Genomic DNA, 21,011 nt, shown 5'->3' with positions numbered 1-21,011 from the left:
CCCCCGGCGGACCGTCTCCCTCCGCTTTCAAGTTTTGTCACTCGTCGTCGTCGTCGTCGTCCTCTTCGCCGTCGGACAGGGAGGCGCAGGGCCGGATCTGCCGGTAGCCGTCCAGCCACTTCTCCACCATCTGGGTGACGAGCGGGTGGTTGCGGCGGCGCGAGCTCTTCTGGAGGGCCACCAGGACGCCGCCCTCCGTCACGCAGCAGTCCAGCCACTCCCGCAGGAGCTTCTCCTGCTGCTCTTCGTTACCCATCTGGAGGACAAGGGGGACATGAGGACATGAGCATCAGAGGGAGCCGTTTCACAATTTCGCTGGAGACGCGCCGCGCGGTGCGTGGACACACGGACGAGGAAACAGGATTCACGACGGAAAACACGCCAATCGGCGCCTGAATTTAAAAGCACAGACAAGAAAACGCTGAACTCGGTAAAGGGGGAGGGGGGGAGGGGAGGAGGGGGGGGGGGGCTCCTTACTTCCTGCGCTGAGAGGAAGTGAATGTGAAGCAGCTTCCTCTCGCTGTCGACCAGCGGCAGGAACGTGACCGTCACGTCGTCGTCCGTGTTGAGGTTGGCGCCCGCGCCGCGATTGTCGAAGCCGTCGTTCTCCATGGCAACCAGTGCTGAGAAGTGGCCTCGCGTGTAGCCCAGAGCGATGGGGCTCTTCCAGCAGAAACTCTGCTCCCACAAAAGGGGCAAGTACACACCTGAAGGAGGAGGAGGAGAAGGAGGAGGTGGTGAAGGAGGAGGAGAAGAAGGAGGAGGAGGTGAAGAAGTAGGTGAAGGAGGAGGAGGTGGAGGGGAAGAAGGAAGATGTGAAGAAGTGGGAGGTAAATAAGGAGGAGGAGGTGAAGGGGGAGGTGAAGAAGGAGGAGGCGAAGAAGGAAGATGTGAAGAAGTAGGTGAAGGAGGAGGAGGTGGAGGGGAAGAAGGAAAATGTGAAGAAGTAGGAGGTAAATAAGGAAGAGGAGGTGAAGGAGGAGGAGGCGAAGAAGGAAGATGTGAAGAAGTAGGAGGTGAAGAAGGAAGAGGAGATGAAGGAGGAGGTGAAGAAGGAAGAAGTGAAGGAGGAAGATGTGAAGAAGTAGGAGGTGAAGAAGGAGGTGAAGAAGGAAGAGTTGAAGAAGGAGGAGGAGGTGAAGAAGGAAGAGGAGGTGAAGAAGGAAGAGGAGGTGAAGGAGGAGGTGAAGAAGGAAGAGGAGATGAAGGAGGAGGTGAAGAAGGAAGAAGTGAAGAAGGAAGATGTGAAGAAGTAGGAGGTGAAGGAAGAGTTGAAGAAGGAGGAGGAGGTGAAGAAGGAAGAGGAGGTGAAGAAGGAAGAGGAGGTGAAGGAGGAGGTGAAGAAGGAAGAGGTGAAGGAGGAGGCGAAGAAGGAAGATGTGAAGAAGGAGGAGGTGAAGAAGGAAGAGGAGGCGAAGAAGGAGGAGGAGGAGGACACAAAGAGAAGGTTTTTAATTCTTGTTTTTCCAACAGTTCATCTCGACCAGTCGGAGGCGGTGAAGTGAAGAGACGTCAACCCGTTTACTTCCTCACACGGTGACCTTTGTGTTATTGCAGAAACACACACTCATCACGAGCGCACGTACCGGAAACATGGCAGCAGACCGCTCAGTTATATCAACGGTGACATTTCAGTGTCTCCAAAGTTGTTAAAGACCACTCGGTTGTTCATTTGTTCTGAGGTTCCCCCCCGAGGAGTTCTCGGCGCTTTTACGGTTCGACTGTAATAAAAACAAACGTTCCTCTTCACGTTGGAATTGCTTGTAAAAACACCACAGGACGTTAACTCACTTTTAGGACGGCGTAACTAACGGCTGCAGGTGAAGTTTTCTTCAAAAGAAAGAGTTCGGCGTTGCTATGTGAACGGTGATTTATGGCTTTTTTTTTTTTTTTAAAGACTTTGGAGGTCAAATTTCTCGCACTGCAATTAAAAAATCAAGCTTGAGTTAAAATATTTGGATTGCTGGGTATTATTTTTTTTCTTCTTCAATAAAAAATGTTTTCTTTTTTTCTTCAATAAAAAAAATGTTCTTATACAAATGAGAATTTAAAAAAACAAAAACAAAAAAACCAACTATTTAGCACAAGCTGAAAGTAAATAATATAAGAAACAAGTTGAATTTAATAAGATAAGTTGGGAAAAGTCTTTTCACTTAAGAGAAAGTCCCACAATGTGATGATACTCGGAGAGTAAAAACCCATCGTGAAGGGTTAATTATGCAGCAGAACACTGGAGTTCTTGTTTAGTAACAATCCATCATATTTTATAAAGTAATTATAACTCACAAACAAAGAGAGAGAAAGACACGGCGCCATTTTTTTTTTCTCGCACATGCAGAGAAGCAGAACGTTTGTATGAATGTGCTTTGCTGGAAACGACGTGCTGTCGATGCCGACTTGAAAATGCAGTGCTGGTTCCCCGGAAAACAATGTGGAGACACCTCCTCTCCTCTCCTCTCCTCTCCTCTCCTCTCCTCTCCTCTCCTCTCCTCTCCTCTCCTCTCCTCTCCTCTCCTCTCTGTCCCACCCACCCTCCTCTCCTTCCCTCCTCTCCTCCCTCCCTCCTCTCCTTCCCTCCCTCCCTGCCTCCCACCCTCCTCCCCTCTCTCCTACCCACCCTCATCTCCCTCCCACCCACCCTCCTCTCCTCCCTCCCTCCCTGCCTCCCTCCCTCTCCTCTCCACCCTCCCCTCCCTCCCATCCACCCTCCCTGCCTCCCACCCTCCTCTCCTTCCCTCCTCTCCTCTCCTTTCCTTCCCTTCCTCCCTCCCATCCACCCTCCCTGCCTCCCACCCTCCTCTCCTTCCCTCCTCTCCTCTCCTTCCGTCCCTCCCTCCTCTCCTCTCCTTTCCTTCCCTCCCTCCCTCCCATCCACCCTCCTCTCCTCCCTCCCACCCTCCTCTCCTCCCCACCCTCCTCTCCTCCCTCCCTCCCACCCCTCCTCTCCTCTCCTTCCCTCCTCTCCTCCCTCCCTCCCCTCCTTCCCTCCTCTCCTCTCCTCTCCTTCCGTCCCTCCCTCCTCTCCTCTCCACCCTCCCTCCCTCCTACCCACCCTCCCTCCTTCCCTCCCTCCTACCCACCCTCCTCTCCCCTCCCTTCTCTCCCTCCTACCCCCCCCCTCCCCCTCTAAGCATGCCTTCCTCTCTGTTTTTTTGGCTCCTGGCAACAGTAAATCACTGATCCATCAGGCAGACTTTACCACAAGCATTTGGCCCTTGCAGAGCACTCCCATCATCCCCTGCACAGCATCACTCAGCAGACAAATTGAATCCAGACTGTTTTTACTGCGCGCCGTAAAGGTGGACTCCGCTCTCCGCTCTCACAGGACGGCGCGATGGTTTACATATGTTCCGCTACATGTCCTCGGTGTGCGCGTGGAACATTTTCCTGCACCGCAGCGCAATCCTGAAAGTCGCACGATAAAACAAAAAGACCGATACAGGACGTAAAATACAAGTTAGGGGAAGTTCTGTCAGCCATGTCAGTAGCGCAGACACATGTAAGGCCGCAGCTATTCCACAAAGTCCGGTCGTCGGACGCCCGCCGGAACGAAGCTGCGCTCCAACGACGTCCGAGCAGAACGGAAGTTCGTTCAGACGATCAGCTGACTGCTCACCTTGAAAACGGGTGTACCCGAGCGTTTCGCCACGGAAACTTTTGTAATACTTCACTCCGTAGACGATGATGGGCCTGCGAAGTATGTGCGCGAGAACGAAGATGTGGGTCTGCTCCAAGCTGGATCCCGGCTGTGGAATGAAAACACAACACCAAAAACAGTTAAAAAAAAAACAACAACCCAAAAACAAACAACAAAAAACAAAAAACAACAACAGCGACCGGTTAGCTGAAGAGGCCGGAGCGGGTGAAACTACAAAGTCAGGATTCTTAAATGCTGCCAAGATACCGCAGCGTGCTGCGAAACATTAAAAAAAACAAAACTAAAAAAAAAAAAAACACGCACACAATGACTGAGCTTTCACACCCCGACATAATAACAACCCGCCCAAATACTTAGTCGGTGAGGTCACACGGAGCGGCGGGAAGCAGAGAAGCGCTGGTGACAGACAGGATGCACTTTCAGGGGTGGGGTGGGGGTGGGGGGGGGGGCATTGCAGATGAAGTACGCTGTGGCAAGATCAGTAAAGCCTCTCGCATAATTCGTGCACCCTGCGCTCCGTCTCGATGTCGGGCGCCTTTGCGTTCGTGTACCTGGCTGGCGAGGGACAGGATGAAAGCCCAGTCCTCCTGCCACTGCTCCTCTCGGAGGGAAAAGTGGAGGCCGAAGCTCTGGGAATACCACGACTCCCACTCCTTCCAGCGCGTGTAGAACCTGCCCAAAAACACAAAGCACACCGACTGTTGAGGCCGTGACGTCGTTTGACCTCCGTTGCAGAAAAGGGCGTCGGGGCCGCCGTCGACTCCACCGCCCTCCATTTCTGTCGCGGTTTCGGTCGGGTGACGGCGGCTTATCGTGTCTAAATAGGGATTTTTTTTTTTTTTTTTTTTTTTTTCCCCCCCTCGCCGGTAAAACCGGCGGTTTGTCGCAATGCCGCGAGTCACGCCGGGCTGTTGTGCTCACGCGGGGTCGGCCTCACCCTCCGCTGCGAAGGGTGTTTTCGTTCTTGTTCCTCATTCGGGCGTTTCAAGTTTCACGGCGCACAGTGATTCCCGTGCAGTTTGACGAGCAGCCCGGAGGCGCGATGACATCACAACCAGTTTGGAGCCAACCAGTGTGCAGGGGAGCGGTGAGAAAGCTGTAATCTTCCCGACTAAGTATTTCAAATTACGTCGCTCGATCCAACTCCCCCCCCCCCCCAATTTCGGGACCATAAAACCCGAGCGGAGAGCGCGCGTCAAATTTGGCGTCAAACTTGGGGACGGTCGTCCGCGGCGACCCTTAAGACAAAATCTACCGTGACCGCCCGCGACAATACAACCGTCGCTCACAGGATTGGACTCCCCGCGACTTCTTTCTGTTCCCCCCCCCCCCCAAAAAAAAAAATTTGACATCAAATTTTATGCGCGCTCTCTGATCAGGTCGACGGTGAAACTGCCAAAAGCGGATCGGTGGTCACAAAAATGTGCGTAACTTGAGCGCTGATGTTGATGAGCGCAAGTCGGAATACTCATGAAGCTGTAGTTTCTGCTCCAGGGACCTCACAGTGCTCCATTTTCATGCAACGGGAGCGGTCCCAGAACTTTTTGATTGCCCCTCGTACGCTGACGATGCACATTTCAGGTCAACTTTCAAAATAAAAAAGAAATAAAAACATTTGCTTTTTCCAAGGTTCTGGACGGGAGTAATTTTAACGAGTTTTTTTTTTTTTTTTTAAAGACATAATTGAATGTCAAGACAGAATGTACTACTCAATTTGTATAGTATTTGGATGGTACATGGCTTCAAACTTGTATTTGTACACCAAAAAGGACACCAGAGTTTATTGATTGGCTCTAATATTTGTCTTATGTCCAACTGGACAGAAGCCCTGGTCAAACCCTCTCATTTCCACATCAAGGTCTCAGATCTCCGTGTGAGCCGGCAATCCAAACTCTGGATTCTGAGAAAACTGTAAATCCCAAACTCGAAAGCACATGTCCCCTAGTCATGCAATGTTAAATGAAAACAATATGTAACATTAAACTGTTGCTTTTAGCTGCACTAAAACTAAACCATCTTACTTTTTGTCAACATTCCTGTTGTATTTTAGCTAAATACTAAAAGGAAAAACATGGATGTCTTTTAACTGGAACCTAAGAAGTCAGTGTAAAAAAAACACACTTGTTTATTCAGTCTAAAGTATATAGACAGACAAAAAAAAAACAACAAAAAAAACTGCAGTATTTTGACCTTGTTTTGCCTTAATTAAAACGTCCGCTAATTAGAATTAGTCTCCTAAACGGCACCAGCGCTGCCTCGCATTGCTGTCACCGGCGTTACTGCTGCTGACCGTGTGGTGCATTATGTCCACGCGGTCTGTTTGGGACAGCGCGAGGCAGCTCGAGACTAGGCGCTGTTCGCAGGTTGCAATTTCTCAAAAAGGAGGGCCTGTAACACACTAATCTGTACTCTGGTTCCCGCTCTGCAGGCCTCACCAGTGAGAGCAGTCGTGCAAGCTGTCGTGGAGGGTCTTGCGCAGCACCGAGTCCTTGTCGTAGATGCCCCACGTGGCCTGCAGCACGGAGTCCAGGAGGCAGTCCCCGGCCGTGCGGTTCCACAGGGCGTACAGTCGACTGTCCAACCGAGTCGCCAGCTCCAGGGACCAGTTGATGATGGGAGACTCCTCTTCGAGTTCTAAACAAGAGATGGGAGGTGGGGGGGGGGGGGGGGGGGGGGAACAGAGTACTGTATCTCTGCAAAACAAAAAAAGCCTCTCGGTAGCGCTGATTGCTGAACCACAGAGAGAACACGTTGTGCCGAGAAATGCAACACCGGGCGGCTATCGGGAGCTTTACAGAGGCTGCGGTGCGTTTCTTTTTCTTGCGAGACAGGCGATGCTATTTGAAAGGACCGTTTTGGAGAGGGTTAATAACTACTCACATCTGTGAAAATAGATTTTGACGCAACGACGTCTGCGCGCACGCCGCTAAACAAAATAACTATCCCGGGTAAGGTTACAGCAAGAAAAACAAATTAGATTTACAGTCAACAGACACAAATACGTGTTAGTACGTGCTAATATTTATTGTACTGCAGAAACTTGTTTGCAAAATGCAAGTGAAGCATCAGCCGTTCTTTTTTTTTTTCTTTTTTTTTGGCTGCTTTGCTTGGTGGAGCCGAGTGTCTTTAACCTCAAATTGCTGCAGACAGAACAATGTCTGATTTATTTAGTAGCTCAGCTTTTTAGTTTATAAAAAAAAAAAAAAAAAAAAAAAAAAAACACCGAAAACACCGGAGCAAAAATCAATATAGTTTTGTGCATCTGAAATCAGAGTTATGGTTATTCTGGACACAACTACACAAAGCTTCTTTACGCTACCGTGATATTTTTGTGCGCTGTTTTTTTTGTTGTTTTTTTTTCCCCCCCTGCAAAGGCAGCCACACGATGCACCTCTAGGAAAAGTTTGCGCGGGGCTTACGAGGTCAGGTAATCGTGGTTTAAGCCGTGTCCGATGTCCTCGTCCTAATCCCGTAACAAAGTTTGCTGTTCACTTCCACGTGTCCACCAAAACTTGGAATTTGAGTGAAAACAAACAACACCTCGAAAGGCTTTGTACCGTTAGTGCCTACTGTTTGGACCCATTTGGATGATTAAACACGGTGCACAAATAAGCAGGAAACTAAATTAAGAAAGCCTTTTAAATGTGTTTGTATTTGTTTGTGTGTGCGTGCGTGCGTGCGGGGAGGACTGAAAGGAAGTACAATCGTTCAGCGGGGGATCAGAGAAATCCCTAAAACTCGATTAGGCTGATTAGTGACCGGTGCACACGATAAAGACGGACAGCTCTGGCAGAGTGACGAGCAGGCAGGCAAAAAAAAAAAAAAAAAACTATGTCGGCGAGAGGGGAAATACAAGTAACACAACGCTGCCGGCACTCTGCAGCCTCCCCCCCCCCCGTTATAGTACACAGGTTATGAGGGGGGGGGCCGCCACTGTTTGCCAAGAAGCAGGACGATCGCTGGTTCTCCTTTTTCTCTCACACTTTCAAAGCCGCCGCATCGGCGCATGCGCGCGGGCGTGCGACAGGTTTTTACTGCAACGTTAAGTCGTGAAGACGGAGGAGCGAACGTTTCACCTTTCTGAACGTCTCGGTCCAGCACCTCGTCGAACAATTTCTCCTGAACAGCCGGGGGCAAGTCCTCAATGTCTGAAAAAGAAGAAATGACAGAACTGAAGCGAGAGAGAGAGAGCAGTGCAGGGAATTATTTCAGTTACGAATGCATTTTATCTTTATTTTAAATACCTGCAACACAAAATGACCCCCCCCCCCGCCCAAAAAAAAAAAAAGGCAACTAGAAAGTATTTCTGCCGTGGCTCATTTTAACTCAAACCACCATGTTTTGTTCTTTCCACAACAGCGCTGCCTTTCACTGCGTGCTCTGAGCTCTTGTCAACACAGTAGCTTATTCTTTAGCTAAAATAAATGAATGCATTGACTTTGTGGAACTGAACAGAACGGGTTTCTATAGTGGCCAGAAGCCAAGGTCGGCATTGTCCCGAACACTCGGCATGACAAAAATCCTTAGCTTAGCTACCAGCAACAGACGCAGCCATAATAGCTGTTCCGCACAATGAAATCCCGACAGGAATAGCAACGCATGCATGTCATTTTACAGAAAGACACCGGCAAAAAAAAAAAAAAAAAAATACTAAAGCTAGTTTTGTTACGAACGAGAGACGTGCATGGTTGGAGGGCTGGTATATTCAAGAACAATACTCAAACAGTGAGCCAGAGGTAGCCTCCATGTTCTGGCAGCTGGAGACAACCGCAGCATTATGTACCCTCAGCGTCTCAACAACAAGCAATTTCTTGCCACAAGTCAACAAAACAAGCATTCTGCTGCACAGTTGGGAGAGAGGGAACGACTAGACTGGGCTTCTTCAGCTACAGAGTTGCAAGTACGTTGGCAGCTTCTGGAATTCATGTTATCACATTCATGAATTTTGCTGTTGCTTTTAGCCTGCTTCCACCAAAGAGCTTATATTTTTGGGTATAGATATATATATATATATATATATATATATATGTAAAATAGTTTTTGCCGATGAGCTGCTGACCTGCAGGCAGGGTGAAGGTCACCAGGTCAGTGAGGAAATAACAGGTGAAGTCTCCCTTGCGCTGGTGAAGAGAGGCGGCGACCTCTCGACGGATCTGCTCCGTTAGCTCGGGACACACCATGGCTGGAATGCACTTGGCTGCCTGCTGGGACACCTGCAGAGAGGAGAGGGGAAGGGGAAGGGGAAGGGCGTATAATCTGCATCAAGAGTACACGAGACAGAGAATTGAGCAAGAGCATTTCTAGCGATTGCGGAAGGTCGTATTTCACAAGCGACACGACCACAACCAACAAGAAATGGCTCAGCTGACCGACACAAAACCAACTTTCAAGGTATTTCAGCTGCACGCTGCGAGGCCAACCGTATCAAAGGCTCCAGTGAGCTCTTAAAAGAGTAGAAACAAACAGCTCCCAGCTTCAGCGGCCTAAAATAAGTCACTTGTGACTTTGGTAAAGTGGCTCTCGGGACGTGATCGAAGGTGGTCAAATAAAGAGATCCGGACAGAAGAAATCATTTTGTCTGAGACGTTAAATAAATGCGGAGGGGCTGGACAACTGCAGGCTTAAAAACAGAAGAAAAGAAGTCAAGAGGAATTCTGGAGGGATAATGCAACGTGATGTACACTCAACAACGTGAGCATTTATCAAAAGGTTCTTTTCAATAAGTAAAAATGATACGATTTTCTTCTGCAGAGAGAAATCCTGAGGCAGAGATGCACCCCTCCCCCCGCCCCCCCCGGCAATGAGCTCGAGACAATCTCATCTGTTCTGCTGTTTAAACAAATCCAGAGAATTTCAGGAGATGCCCTTAAAAATATTTTTTTCCAGCACAGATGGAGTCTGAACACTTAAAAAAAAAAACAAAGATGCGACTTTTTTGTTGTTGTTTTTTTTTTTTTGCGTGTTCAGGCAGAAGACTCGAATGACTCTCTGATCTGAGCTAATTTTACTTTCCCTGATCAAATGTAACGTGCGCCTCAAGACCGGAGGAAGAGCAGACGTGTTTGGGTGTTGAAGCAGATTGTCAGCTTTGAAGCGTTTTAGTGACGGGATCCAGTGGTTACTCACTCAATCTCTCGGGGAGGGGAGGGGAGGGGAGGGGGGGGGGGGGAGAAAGTGGGGCAGTGGCTGAGTGTGGGAGGAGAGGTGTGTATACAGATAATCTGGGATCACAGTGCTGACGGCAAGTGAGCCGCAATCAACCTAAGCGTGTGTACACTGCAGGCTCGCATGCGCGCGCGCGCGCACGCGCGCCGTCTCCGTTGCATAAACAACACTAACAACATCAAATAATTACCAGCAGAGGGATGGCTATCACACCGGAGACCGGCGAGTGAAAGTATGATGTGCTTCGTGCACCGGGAGCGCGTAACCTTCCTATTTACAAATCCTTTTTGGCCTTGATGCCTCCCGGCTGATCTCACTGGATGCTGAGATTAAGAGACTTTGCAAGAAAACTCTGCATCATCTCTGACGCGCAAAAAAATAAAAAAATAAATAAAAAGCACTGCAACAATCGTACCGGAATTCAAGGGCGTCGTGTCCGTCCGACGCCCGGCAATTCTTATAATGCAGTTTCTGGTCTGTTTTTTTTTTTTTTTTTTTTTTTATAAACAAAAATATGTTCATATTCTTAAATAAAAAAAACTCTATTGCTTTAAGTGTATTCTGCTTGAAGATGAGGTCGAGCAATTTTCGACATCTAAAACCAAGAGTGTTTTGTTTGAAGTGCTCCGTTCGCTCGGTCTTATCTCAGTCACGTACTTCACTCCAAGTTTGTAGTGAAAGAGAAAAAGGCTTCGAATTCGCATCAGTTTTACAGAACGATACAATACGATACGATCTCACAACAAGTGTACATCGGTGTTTTTCAAATACTGTCGTGCGTGTGGTTGCAGACGCAGATTTCAAAAGAGCCAACGGCTGAGGGCGGGCGACTGCCGAAAGATACGAACGTCTCGGGTTGTCACTACTGACCTCTGTGAGTAACACTGCCAGCATGTCCTGTCTCTGGAAGCGGATAGCGAGGTGAACCAGCGTGAAGCCGTCGTCAAACGCCGAGGGCCGGTTTAATAGGCGCACCTCGTCCGATGTCAGCTGCCGTGCGATGTCGCCTCCCGATGACTTGTAGGCTTCTACAGCTGCCAGGTCGCCTTCCACAACACCTTTCAGGCAAAGAGAGGAGAGGAGAAAGGTCATATTCACGAATAGCATTAATAAAAAAAAAACGAACACTGTGGACACCGTTTTATGTCTTTTGATACTTTTGAGTAGAAGACAGTCACCGCAAGTTCGCTTTTTTTTTTTTTTTTTTTTTTTTTTAGCACAAAAATGAACAAAAAATGATGGTACATTGTGGGTAAATCCGAAAGTGGCAAAGTTTAAAATCGCATCACGACAGATGCAAAAAAAACCAAAAAACCAAAAAAACACAACAACATAAAAACAAGTTGAGAACAGCCTTGAACAGAGGACATTGTGTGCTCGACCAAAATGTCTGAAATGTTGGCGATCAGAAGAGGCTTTATATCTGTGGCAGCTCTAACAGCTTTGAAACTTCACTCGCTTTGAAGTCGAGGGAAAAAGACAATAGGGGGCGCGTGGTAATCTGTCAGTTATTATTTTCCCCTCTTAATCTTCAGGCTCAGATCTTAGCGTGAGGGCTGAAGGGTGCGTTGGGTGCAGGTGTTTGCTTTTCGAAAGAAAGAAAAGAAAAAAAAATTGACATCAACCTTCAGCACGCAAACTCGACAAGACAACTACAGAAACATATTTGACTGCAGCAGAACTGCAGTGAACCAACACTAAACCTTCCCTTAAATACACACACTAACTGGATGTTCACCTGTAAACCTTAAAAATCACCCACTTGATAATCAGACATGAACCATGTTCGGTCAGTTTTGTGTTTTAATGTAAGCGCGAGTAAAAAAACAAAAAAATAATAATAAAAAAAAAAAAACTATTGGGATGTGTGTGTGTGTGTGTGTGTGTGTGTGTGTGTGTGTGTGTACTTGTGTGGTAAACTGTCCCGAGAGGCTAAAGGATGGGGATATTTTTAGTCCTAAACCAAAGCAATAACACGCACTGATATAAGCAGACTAAGACCGAGATGTGGATGGTTGTGTGATGAGCTCAACACGAGAGAAGTGGTCAGTTTTTGTTTTTTTTTAGCTTTCAGCCCCCAACGCCAGCACTGCCATCAAACAAGCAACAAAGGGAAATAAAGCGAGTCACTCGCCGTTTATGTAGAATACTCTACTCGGACGGGCGTGTTGTGACAAAATATAAAATCAAACATCGAAGTTGCCAATTCATTTCAAAAGCCCCGCATCGTTTTACTTTTTTCCAGCGTATGCGGTAAATGCCCACGTGGTCGTCTCTCGTACATTTCGACAGCATTAAAACGCCGCCGGGCTTTTGTTCTCGCGTCAAAAGGGCCGCACAACAATGCTCGGCCGCATGGTCTGTGCGCGAGCGAGAGCGAGAGAGACGCGCGTGTGGTGGGCGGAAGGACTCGCTCGCGCCACGTGGGGCCGGCTGAGCGCTGCCAGAGATGAGACGAGAGAGCTAGACAACAGCAGCGCCCGTGTCGATCAGAGAGGGATCAACGGCCGCGTCCCGCAAAACGCTCCATTAGTGCGGGGCGCGGCCTGCGGCCCCGCAGGCACCACTGTCCTCTCGCGGAGATCCTCTGGTGAGCACGAAAGGCGCTAATACGCAAACAAGACGTACGCTTAAAAAGGGCGCGTTTAAGCGCCCGTTCGCTTCCCAAAGCCGACGGACGTACACAAATAAATTGGGGGTATTCTCTGCTGCTCGGTGTACAACGATCAGCCGCGCTATTAAAAGCTGCCGACAGGTGACGCAATTAGGATAATGCAACACAAGCCCAGCACGGGACCTTGCTCCATAAGGACCGTAATGCGCGGCGGTTAGTCAGCCCAGCTTATTTGAACGGGAGGGACAAAATATTAGGAACGCCTCTCAGTATTAGCCAGTGGTTCAACAGCAGCACAGATTACAGTCTCCAAGATTGAAATAACTATTAAACTAATAAAATAAATTAACCCCTCTCTAAATCAGACTGAATAACAAACGAACATTATAATCCTCTTGAAGGCAGTTTTTTTTTTTTTTTTTATTTTTTAAATGCTGGACTATTGTATTATACTTTATGCGTCACCTGGTACTGATTTTAATGTTATGGTAGATCGGTGTACATAAATAAGCCTTAAGCAGTTTGTCAAACTAATCATACCCACCACAGTTATGATTTCAAATTGGTGAACAGACACGAGGTCAAACATACCGCATCTTCTTTTTCACCAGAGTATTTGAGCTTTTTACTCAAATAATTTGGCCTTTAACAAACAACAAAGTGAACAAACAAGGGGATATTATTTTTTCGCCGGTTTTCAGTACAAGTTGTTTCAGCTGCGGCTTGGATTGCACCAATTTCAATATTCTTTCAAATAGAGTAGCAAACTACCTCATTTGGATGTTTTTCTAGACAGTGACACTCATTTCTCGAAATTTACTAAAACAAGGAAACCAGCACCGAAAAGAAGCGACTATCTCACCCGAGAACTATTACAGAAAACAAGCACTCGGGGCGGAATCAAGACACGTTATTAATTGTGAAGATGGATGTCGCGTTCAGCAAACCCATTCCCGATCATTACTCGTCAGACGGCTTTTACAGAAGCTTTTGCAGCGCAAACAAACGAAGAGAAATTTCCCAACTAAAAGGGAACACAAATCACTGACGACAGAAGAATATAGTGCCTTTTCAGTCAGACATTTTGACATGTTACAACAACAACATACACGAGTGTCATTAATAACACTGAATATAAATGCAAGTTCTTTGTTGCTCTGTGTTGGCTCACTGACACACCTAAATGGAGCAGAGCAGCTATTACTGCTATTAGTTACACATGTTCTTTTCCTGCAACAACGTGCCCTGAAAGAGGTCTATAGTAGCCTGAGATTATACTGGGCATTCTGCTGGTACTAATATAGATGTCTGACTTCAGTCTGCAAGGACAGCAAGAAAGCCTCAGAGTACACAATGTCGCATCCCACTTCTTCTCAAAGAAGCAAAATCAGGCCATACGCATATAGTCTGTTTTGTTCTTTTTTTTAAATACAACGATACCCTTTATGGACATTATAGTTTTTTTTTGTATTGCATCAAATGTTGTTATTTTTTTTATTTTTTATACCTAATACTTACTTTGGAAAAACGGACGCAGAAGTTTCCGAACTGTGGAGTAAAATGATCATTATTCAAGGTTGCAGTTGGGTTTCGGGGACGCTCAGGTGCTGCGGCGATGAAAATATGCCATTTTAACCAAAAACTAAGCACATGATTTTGGAATGGTTGGCATTACAATATGCATGAAAAACAACACGAGTTGTTGTGCGAAGGTAATTTTCTCATCCTCCCAATTGCCATTTGACAGTGCGAGGCTGCTTTTCCACCGCATTCGACGCGACTGTTTTCACCCTGCAAAAACCAGGCCAGGGTCAGTTCAGGAGCTGCAAATAATCTGTTTGGTTGCCAATATATGGATTCTGTCAGTATGTGTGTCATGTTGAAGATGACGTCACAGTGGTTGCACGCATCACCACGACGACCACCTACACTGAGGGGGTACTATCTGCAGCGGAAAAGCATAAACCAGAAAAGTCTGGCACCAAAAAAAACAAAAAAAACCAGAGTAGAGTTTAACTTTGAATGCGGTGGAAAAGTGGGATGACGGTGTTAAATGTGGGCCGGTCGCGCCAACTGACTGAGACACTATGAATGCATCTTTACCCACTCTGGAGGCTCCTATCACGTCTATTGCTGCCATGGAGGAGGTAAATCCATAAACTCCTGTATAGAATTTCCAGAAAAACTGTAATCGCGCTGATGGAGCACTCTCAGGATCGTTGTTCTGCTCGTTACGCTCAAGAGTTGTAGTAGTAGGGAAACCCCTGATATCTGCATTAAATGATTCCAAATTACTTTGTGGGAAGGATCTTTGTTACGCCATAACTTTTTTTTTTTTTAAACGTGTTACTAAACGTCACTATACTGTTGTTACTGTAACAGTGACTATTCAAACAGGATATGACCTTTGTGGGATATCGGTACTTAGCAACTGTAAACTTATTTTTACGTGTTAATTTCAACCTTATTTGGTTGATTTTTGTTAACATTGTCTGACATGTTTAAAATATATCTGTAATCTATTGTTTTCTGTGCATATCCGGTAGCCAGACTTCAGTAAAGAATGACTTTGAGGTTCTGAGTCATAACAAACTGTATATTACTATGTACTGTACATTGCTAAAAGGACGAAAGCATTGCGATATTATTTTTGTTCATCCTAACTTAGCCCTTGTAGTACTATTACCTTACAGAAAGTAGGAGACGGGTTTGTTTGGTGTTCGCACATTCCCTGTGTTCCTCTGACCACGCTCCTCTTTCCTTTCACATTGCTAAGGTAGGAGTACTCAAGACTTTGAACCGCATGTAGGTGTTCATGAGGCGGAGGGACTAAATCTGACTATGTTATTACCGTAAGGGACAAACAACACATCCAGCACATTACCCAATCCACCGTCCTATGATCAGTCAGGCTCTAGACCCTTCAAGTTAAGAATCGGAGAAGAATGCATAATATTATCAAAAATTATACTGGAGACACCGACCATTGCTTTAAAAATGAAACTATTAGGCTACTTCCGAAACACCTTACTCTTGTCACAGGAAACATCTTTAAGTATAAAAGATGGGGGCCGATAAACCTGCATAAACACAAACAAGTAGATGCTTAAGGAGCACTCTCAACTAGTGACTCATTAAGCTTACAAAAGTCCCGAGCATCGGGCTTCAGGAAAGATGAACGCACAACATGAAACCAGTCTCTCCGAATACAACTCGAGTGTTTCTGAAAGAAACCTTGACAGAACAGTGGAGGCAGTGCAACACGCAGGGTCCGGGTTTTGCCCTCACAAGTGACATCAGAGAGCAATTCCGCTAACCAGGTGAACAATGCCAAATCTGTTTATAGCCTCATAATCATTGTTGCGGGACTGAGAAGAGGAAATGGCACCACAAACGCCACCACGCACGTCAGTCGAGTTCACGGAGTTGATCTGGTGTCGTGCAGACAGCAGGGCCGAAGGTAACTGCTGTTGCCCCAGTCTTTTTTTTTTGACTTCTGTTACATGGGTCATGCTATTTTAGGTTGGCAGGTCCCTTTAGTAAACTGGAGCATCTACCGGAGCTGGGGTCACTGTTTACAAACACTGGGGTTGCAATGGGTATGTGTATTGACTCCAAATGATTTGGTACAGGAGGTTTAGTTTGGTCAGTGTGGTCTATCTACGCCTACACACTACCCAAACATTGTGGGAGTATATCAGTTGTTATTTACAAAACATGCTAAGATGGTGCGATTTTTTTTTTTTTTTTAGTAATCTTGTATGAAGAGTTAACTCAAACTACACGTTTTATTCTTCTGAGCCGGAGGTTGTTGCCGTTCCGTCCCCAAGAATAGTCGGCGGACGTAGCAAAAGGGTTTCGGGAGAATTTTGAACTCCAATCGAACGCAGGTACAAATCGAAGCGCCTCCAAATAGTTCGGCAGGGACTGCTCTAATAACAGAGAGACCTACTTCATTGTCCTAATGGCTGCATATTATTGTTTTACAATGGTGGTCTACAGTTGTGCGTGCAAATGGACCCTCGCGTAGCCAACCGACGTGGACGGCATGGAATTGCTTTGTGCACTTCTAAAGCGAAAGCTGCCCTGATGGTTTTAATGTTTAATATATTTATGAATATTGCCTGCTTTCAAAATACATTTTTATTTTATTTATGGTGAACCTAAGACTATACAGGTCAGAGTTGACTTTTTGTAATTGACAATATGCCAGCAATTGAGCGCTTAACTGCAGTAAAAACAAATGTTTTGGAATGTTGTTAAAGCAAAACAAACAATATGCACGTGTCTATTTGCCGTCTGGTAAACTGCAATGAGCATTTTCCCCCCCCAAGACCAAATAGCAGAAATAATAGGCAGATATCGATGATAATTACAGTCATCGGCTGCATACATAACATTTTCCCGAGTACGTTATAAACTCGACGGCAAACGGGGAGTGATTTTGGACACAGCCTGGACTTAATTTCCATCAAACGACGTGAGAGAGATTTAGGGACATTTCCGATCAGATCAGGATCGCTGACCTTTGAATGACCTAAAAGAGATTACGTGCACATCAGACATTCGGACCAGACGAGACTCACCCCATAGGGACAAGCCCCCCCCCCCCCAGACATGGGGAAATTCACCATGCCACATGCAGTGAGACACCCAGTGTGGGACCAGAAGCAAACTAACCGCAGTGATGTTTCTCTGACACTCTGACTCTCTGCTTTGAGGAATGAAGTGGCAGGAAAAAAAAATATTATGATTAACTATCAATGCAAGGGCTTCATTTGGAATATTATAGGTATGCGTAGGTTTCAAATTTGTGCTTCTCGTATAGCAGAATAATTGTCAAAGTGACAGGGAAAAAGACCGGAAGCTTGAGTGGGTGTGCAGAACAAACTCTGCTCACTCGTGGCAAAGGCAAGAGAAAGAGTGAAACAGTGGTGCGAGAGAGAGAGAGAGAGAGAAAAAGGCAATCACGAGTTCTTCTTGCAATGCTCACCCTCCCTCCCACTCGGCATTCACCAACATTACAGTGTGGGTGGCCGGACACTTGCTGTTTGTGTAGGGAACTTTTTACTCGCTGAATGCAGAGCATTTCTGGGCATAAACAGTGTGTCAGCATCAGTAGGATGCAATTCAGAGTCATCTGGATGTCGCTATATAAACTGGATATAAAAGTTGCAGATTGTAGAACAATTATAATCATTCGCACAAAATCGTGGAAATCCCGCTTCCCAGTGTTGGCCCGCCTTGCACGATTCAGTTGACTCATTGCCCTCCTCATAACATACAAAATGCATGAAGAATAACTTGAGTATACTTTTATAAAAAAAAAATCACGTATCCTTTCAACTTACCAACACATGCATTGAGAAACAGCCAGTCGGTCCGTCTCATCCTGTTCTTAATTTGCTTCAGTTTTTTGAAATCCACCTCCAGCTCCTCTTTGCTCCCAATCCCAGCCCCTGACGCCACTTCAATCCTCTGAAAGTCCATGTTCACCTCGGACTCCCGTTTCGAGGTTGGCGGCGACCTCCTCTGGCTGCTGCTACAACCCCCCACACCGCCTACAATGCCCCCTACTCCTTGCCCGACCACATGCCCAACAACGCCCCTCCTGTTGTCCCTGTCCTGTTCATTCAGCTTTGATGATGGTTGTTGGCTCTCAGGCTCTGATGCCAGTTTGATGGATTCAGCTAGCAGACTATTGGGCCTGGGATGATCGCACACAACACACTTGAGTGCCTTGGCCCAGTTCTCATAAGTGCAGGCGGCGCAAGTCCAGTGCTGTGCATGAGTGTTAAGCCTGTTACGGTCATTATATTCCTCACAAGGGTCCGTAGTGGTGGTCGAGGGAGCAGGGCGGCAACTAGAGCCCGAGGTCTGGGGAGATTCCGTGGGGCTGCGTGGCTGCTGGGTATGATGTCCCAGATGGGTCGCATGCTGCCCGTGCTGTTGTTGTTGTTGTTGTTGACCCTGCTGCCTCTGGCACAAGCACTGAGTGCAACGAATAGCCCGAGGCCAGTTCAGGTAGGTGCACATGTGGCACGACCACTTGCTGCTGGGCTCGGGTACATCAGCAATGCGAACGCGGGGTCGGGCACTGGAGTCTGGACAAATAAGTAGGCTGGATCCCCCCTGAATTGGGCTGTTGCTGAGGCCTGCAGGGTCCCACTGATGCAGACCGGCATCCAGGGCAGGGCTGCTCTTGAAGGGCTCCTCGGTAATGATGGCACCCCCGCTGGGCCTCTGAGCGCGGCACATGGTGCACTTGATGGCTGACGGCCAGTTCTCGTATGTGCAGTATTCACAGGCCCACTTGGCAACCAGCTCGGTCATCGTCGCACCGCCGCTGAGGGAGGTTTCCTGCCGTTCAGAGGGACTCTCAGCTCGGCAGATCCACTTTCAAGGAGATCACGCGGCGAGCAGTGCACTGGGGTACGAAGGGAAAAAACACAGGGCATAGAGTTAAACAACACCGCACGAAAAAAGATGAACCGCAAATATCTATAACTCAAAAGGCAAACACCTCTGGGAGGTTAATGGAATAACAATACACTTGAAAGAAATGTTTCCGTGTTCAAAACAGGCAAATATGTCCCTAAATTTTCCAGGTTTTGAATTGGTAAATCTCCCAACTAACGCACCCCAGACAGATCCTGCTTGTATTACAGCCACCTGTGCCACTCGGCCTTCCCAGTCTTTTGCTGTCAATCAATTTTAAGATCTACTGTGTAAGCCTCCTTTTGAACTGGCACTAATTTGCAGCACAGTAATCAAAAAAAAAAAAAAAAAAAAAAAAAAAAAAAAGTGATGAGCAACGTTTAAAAGAGCCACAAAGCAAGAAGAGTGCATCTGCCCGGAGCGAAGCACCGGTTCTCCGTGCTTCTGTTAGAACCGAGCATTGACTTTAAAACACATACACTAAGTTATACACACACACACACACACACACACACACCGGGCAAATGCGCCCTACGGGCGAGCTGGGTAACAAGACTGCCGGGACGGAAACCCGACACCCAGCAGGGAGGCGCGTGACTTGGTTAAGACACTTACTGATGCACTGAAATTGAATTCGCCCCCGAAGCGTATTATTATTATTATTATTATTATTATTATTACTACCTGTATATGAAACTGAATAACCCCCCCTTCCCCCCTCGTTACATTATTTGCAAGATCAAAGTTAAATAAAAAAAATAAAATAAATAAATAATAATAATAATAATAAACGTTAAGCCTGGCGGGGGGGGGGGGGGGGAAGCTCGAGGGGAAGTGGGTGCCGTGTTTACACCACGCCTCCCCAAGTTTACCAACACACCGTGAGAAATTCAACACATTATTTGCGTGATATGATTCAGAACCCTTTAGAGCATGCTTATATAAAAAAAATAAAAAAAATAAAAAATAAAATTAAAAAAAAAAATGAATGTCCGCTCGGGAAACCTTGCCCAAAAACAGCTCAGGTGCTTTACGGCCGAGACGAGTTTACTTGAGGCGAGACATGTGTGAATACATTCGGCTGAAATACCGAGTAGTCGACGTGTGTCCGTTTACAGCTACAACAACAACAACAACAACAACAACAACAAAAAAACACGAGCAACCGACGCCGTGTCGCGTGAACGAGACCCACGGAGCCGTTGGACATCTTTAAACGACAACCGAGGCTACCGTCGCTCGGTTGCCAACCGGGAATTAAGCTAGCTGGCTGCTCGCTAACCCTTAACGGGATTTTAATGTTTTGCCCCGTAACCGTTTGAGAGGCCCTTTTTTTTTTTTTTTTTATCAACTCTACAAGAAGGAAGTGTAAAAACAAAAAAAAAAACCTTACCTTTGCTTGGCTGTTGTTTACACTCCTCGGTTCCCCCACCCCCCCCCCAGTGGCCACCCCCCCACCCCCCCCACTGCAGCCCAAACAAACGGAGCTCCCCCCCACCCCCCCCGCGACACCGGAGAAACCCACTCCGATCCGAACTCGAAGTCCTTCTTCTCACTTGGACGACACCAGCCGCATATTTACTTCTTCGGGGCGCCGTTTAGTTGGCAGTTGAAGGTCCATACATCCCGGGGAGCAAGAACCCACTTCCTCCCCCCCCCCACCCTCCCTCCCTCCCTCCCACCCCCAGTCCCGTCCCTCGGACGTCGGGTTTTGGATGCTTTAAAGCATCTTTTATCTTCTTCCCAGTTTGCCCACCCCCCCAAAAAAAAAAAAAAAAAAAACGCCAAGCTGACGGGGCTTTAATGGCGGCACAGGGTAAGGGGAAGCAACCGAGAGAGGGCTGAAAAAAATACACTACGAGGGGGGGAGAGCAGTGAGCTCTGGGGCCGTGTTACAGTCAGAGGCAGGATCAGGATTTACCACCTGAATATGCCAACCGAGCTGATTGGTCGGCGTCAGGGGCTACGCAAAAATGAGCCAATCAGATTCTACGTCTCTCGTTCCAACTGTTAAAAGGCTCAGTGAAAGCAAAACACACTCGAATGTGACAGCGATAACAACGGCAAGAGCGTTTAGACATTATTTTCTTTTAGTCGATGGGCTCAGTTGGGTACGGCGATGTGTGTTTATTTCTA

General features: G+C 47.0%; 1 protein-coding gene across 2 annotated transcripts in view; it reads right to left on the bottom strand.

The window, feature by feature from the left end:
* Positions 1-20,328, bottom strand: part of zranb1b (zinc finger, RAN-binding domain containing 1b) — a 20,346-nt gene extending 18 nt beyond the window's left edge. Inside the window, exons 1-10 of one of the 2 annotated variants that reach the window (XM_069144532.1) lie at positions 20,269-20,328; positions 17,789-18,864; positions 10,694-10,881; positions 8,718-8,871; positions 7,735-7,806; positions 6,094-6,292; positions 4,210-4,330; positions 3,617-3,746; positions 478-707; positions 1-256 (exon numbers count right to left, since the gene is read on the bottom strand). The exon at positions 1-256 is cut by the window's left edge and continues 18 nt beyond it. In XM_069144532.1, the coding sequence (XP_069000633.1) occupies positions 38-256; positions 478-707; positions 3,617-3,746; positions 4,210-4,330; positions 6,094-6,292; positions 7,735-7,806; positions 8,718-8,871; positions 10,694-10,881; positions 17,789-18,770 (2,295 nt within the window). In that variant the 5' untranslated portion in view covers positions 18,771-18,864; positions 20,269-20,328 and the 3' untranslated portion in view covers positions 1-37. Of the gene's footprint in view, positions 257-477; positions 708-1,415; positions 1,722-3,616; positions 3,747-4,209; positions 4,331-6,093; positions 6,293-7,734; positions 7,807-8,717; positions 8,872-10,693; positions 10,882-17,788; positions 18,865-20,268 lie in introns of those variants that run through there. The other variant, XM_069144533.1, reaches the window with a different exon arrangement.
* Between the last annotated feature and the right edge of the window lie 683 nt (positions 20,329-21,011).

This window comes from Embiotoca jacksoni, unplaced genomic scaffold (genome assembly GCF_022577435.1).
Source record: "Embiotoca jacksoni isolate LCO1_2020_lvr unplaced genomic scaffold, fEmbJac1.0.p SCAF_12, whole genome shotgun sequence".
In the NCBI taxonomy this organism is placed as follows: Eukaryota; Metazoa; Chordata; class Actinopteri; family Embiotocidae; genus Embiotoca; species Embiotoca jacksoni.
The sequence above is the reverse complement of the archived record's forward strand: the minus strand, read 5'-3'. Positions and strand labels throughout refer to the sequence as shown.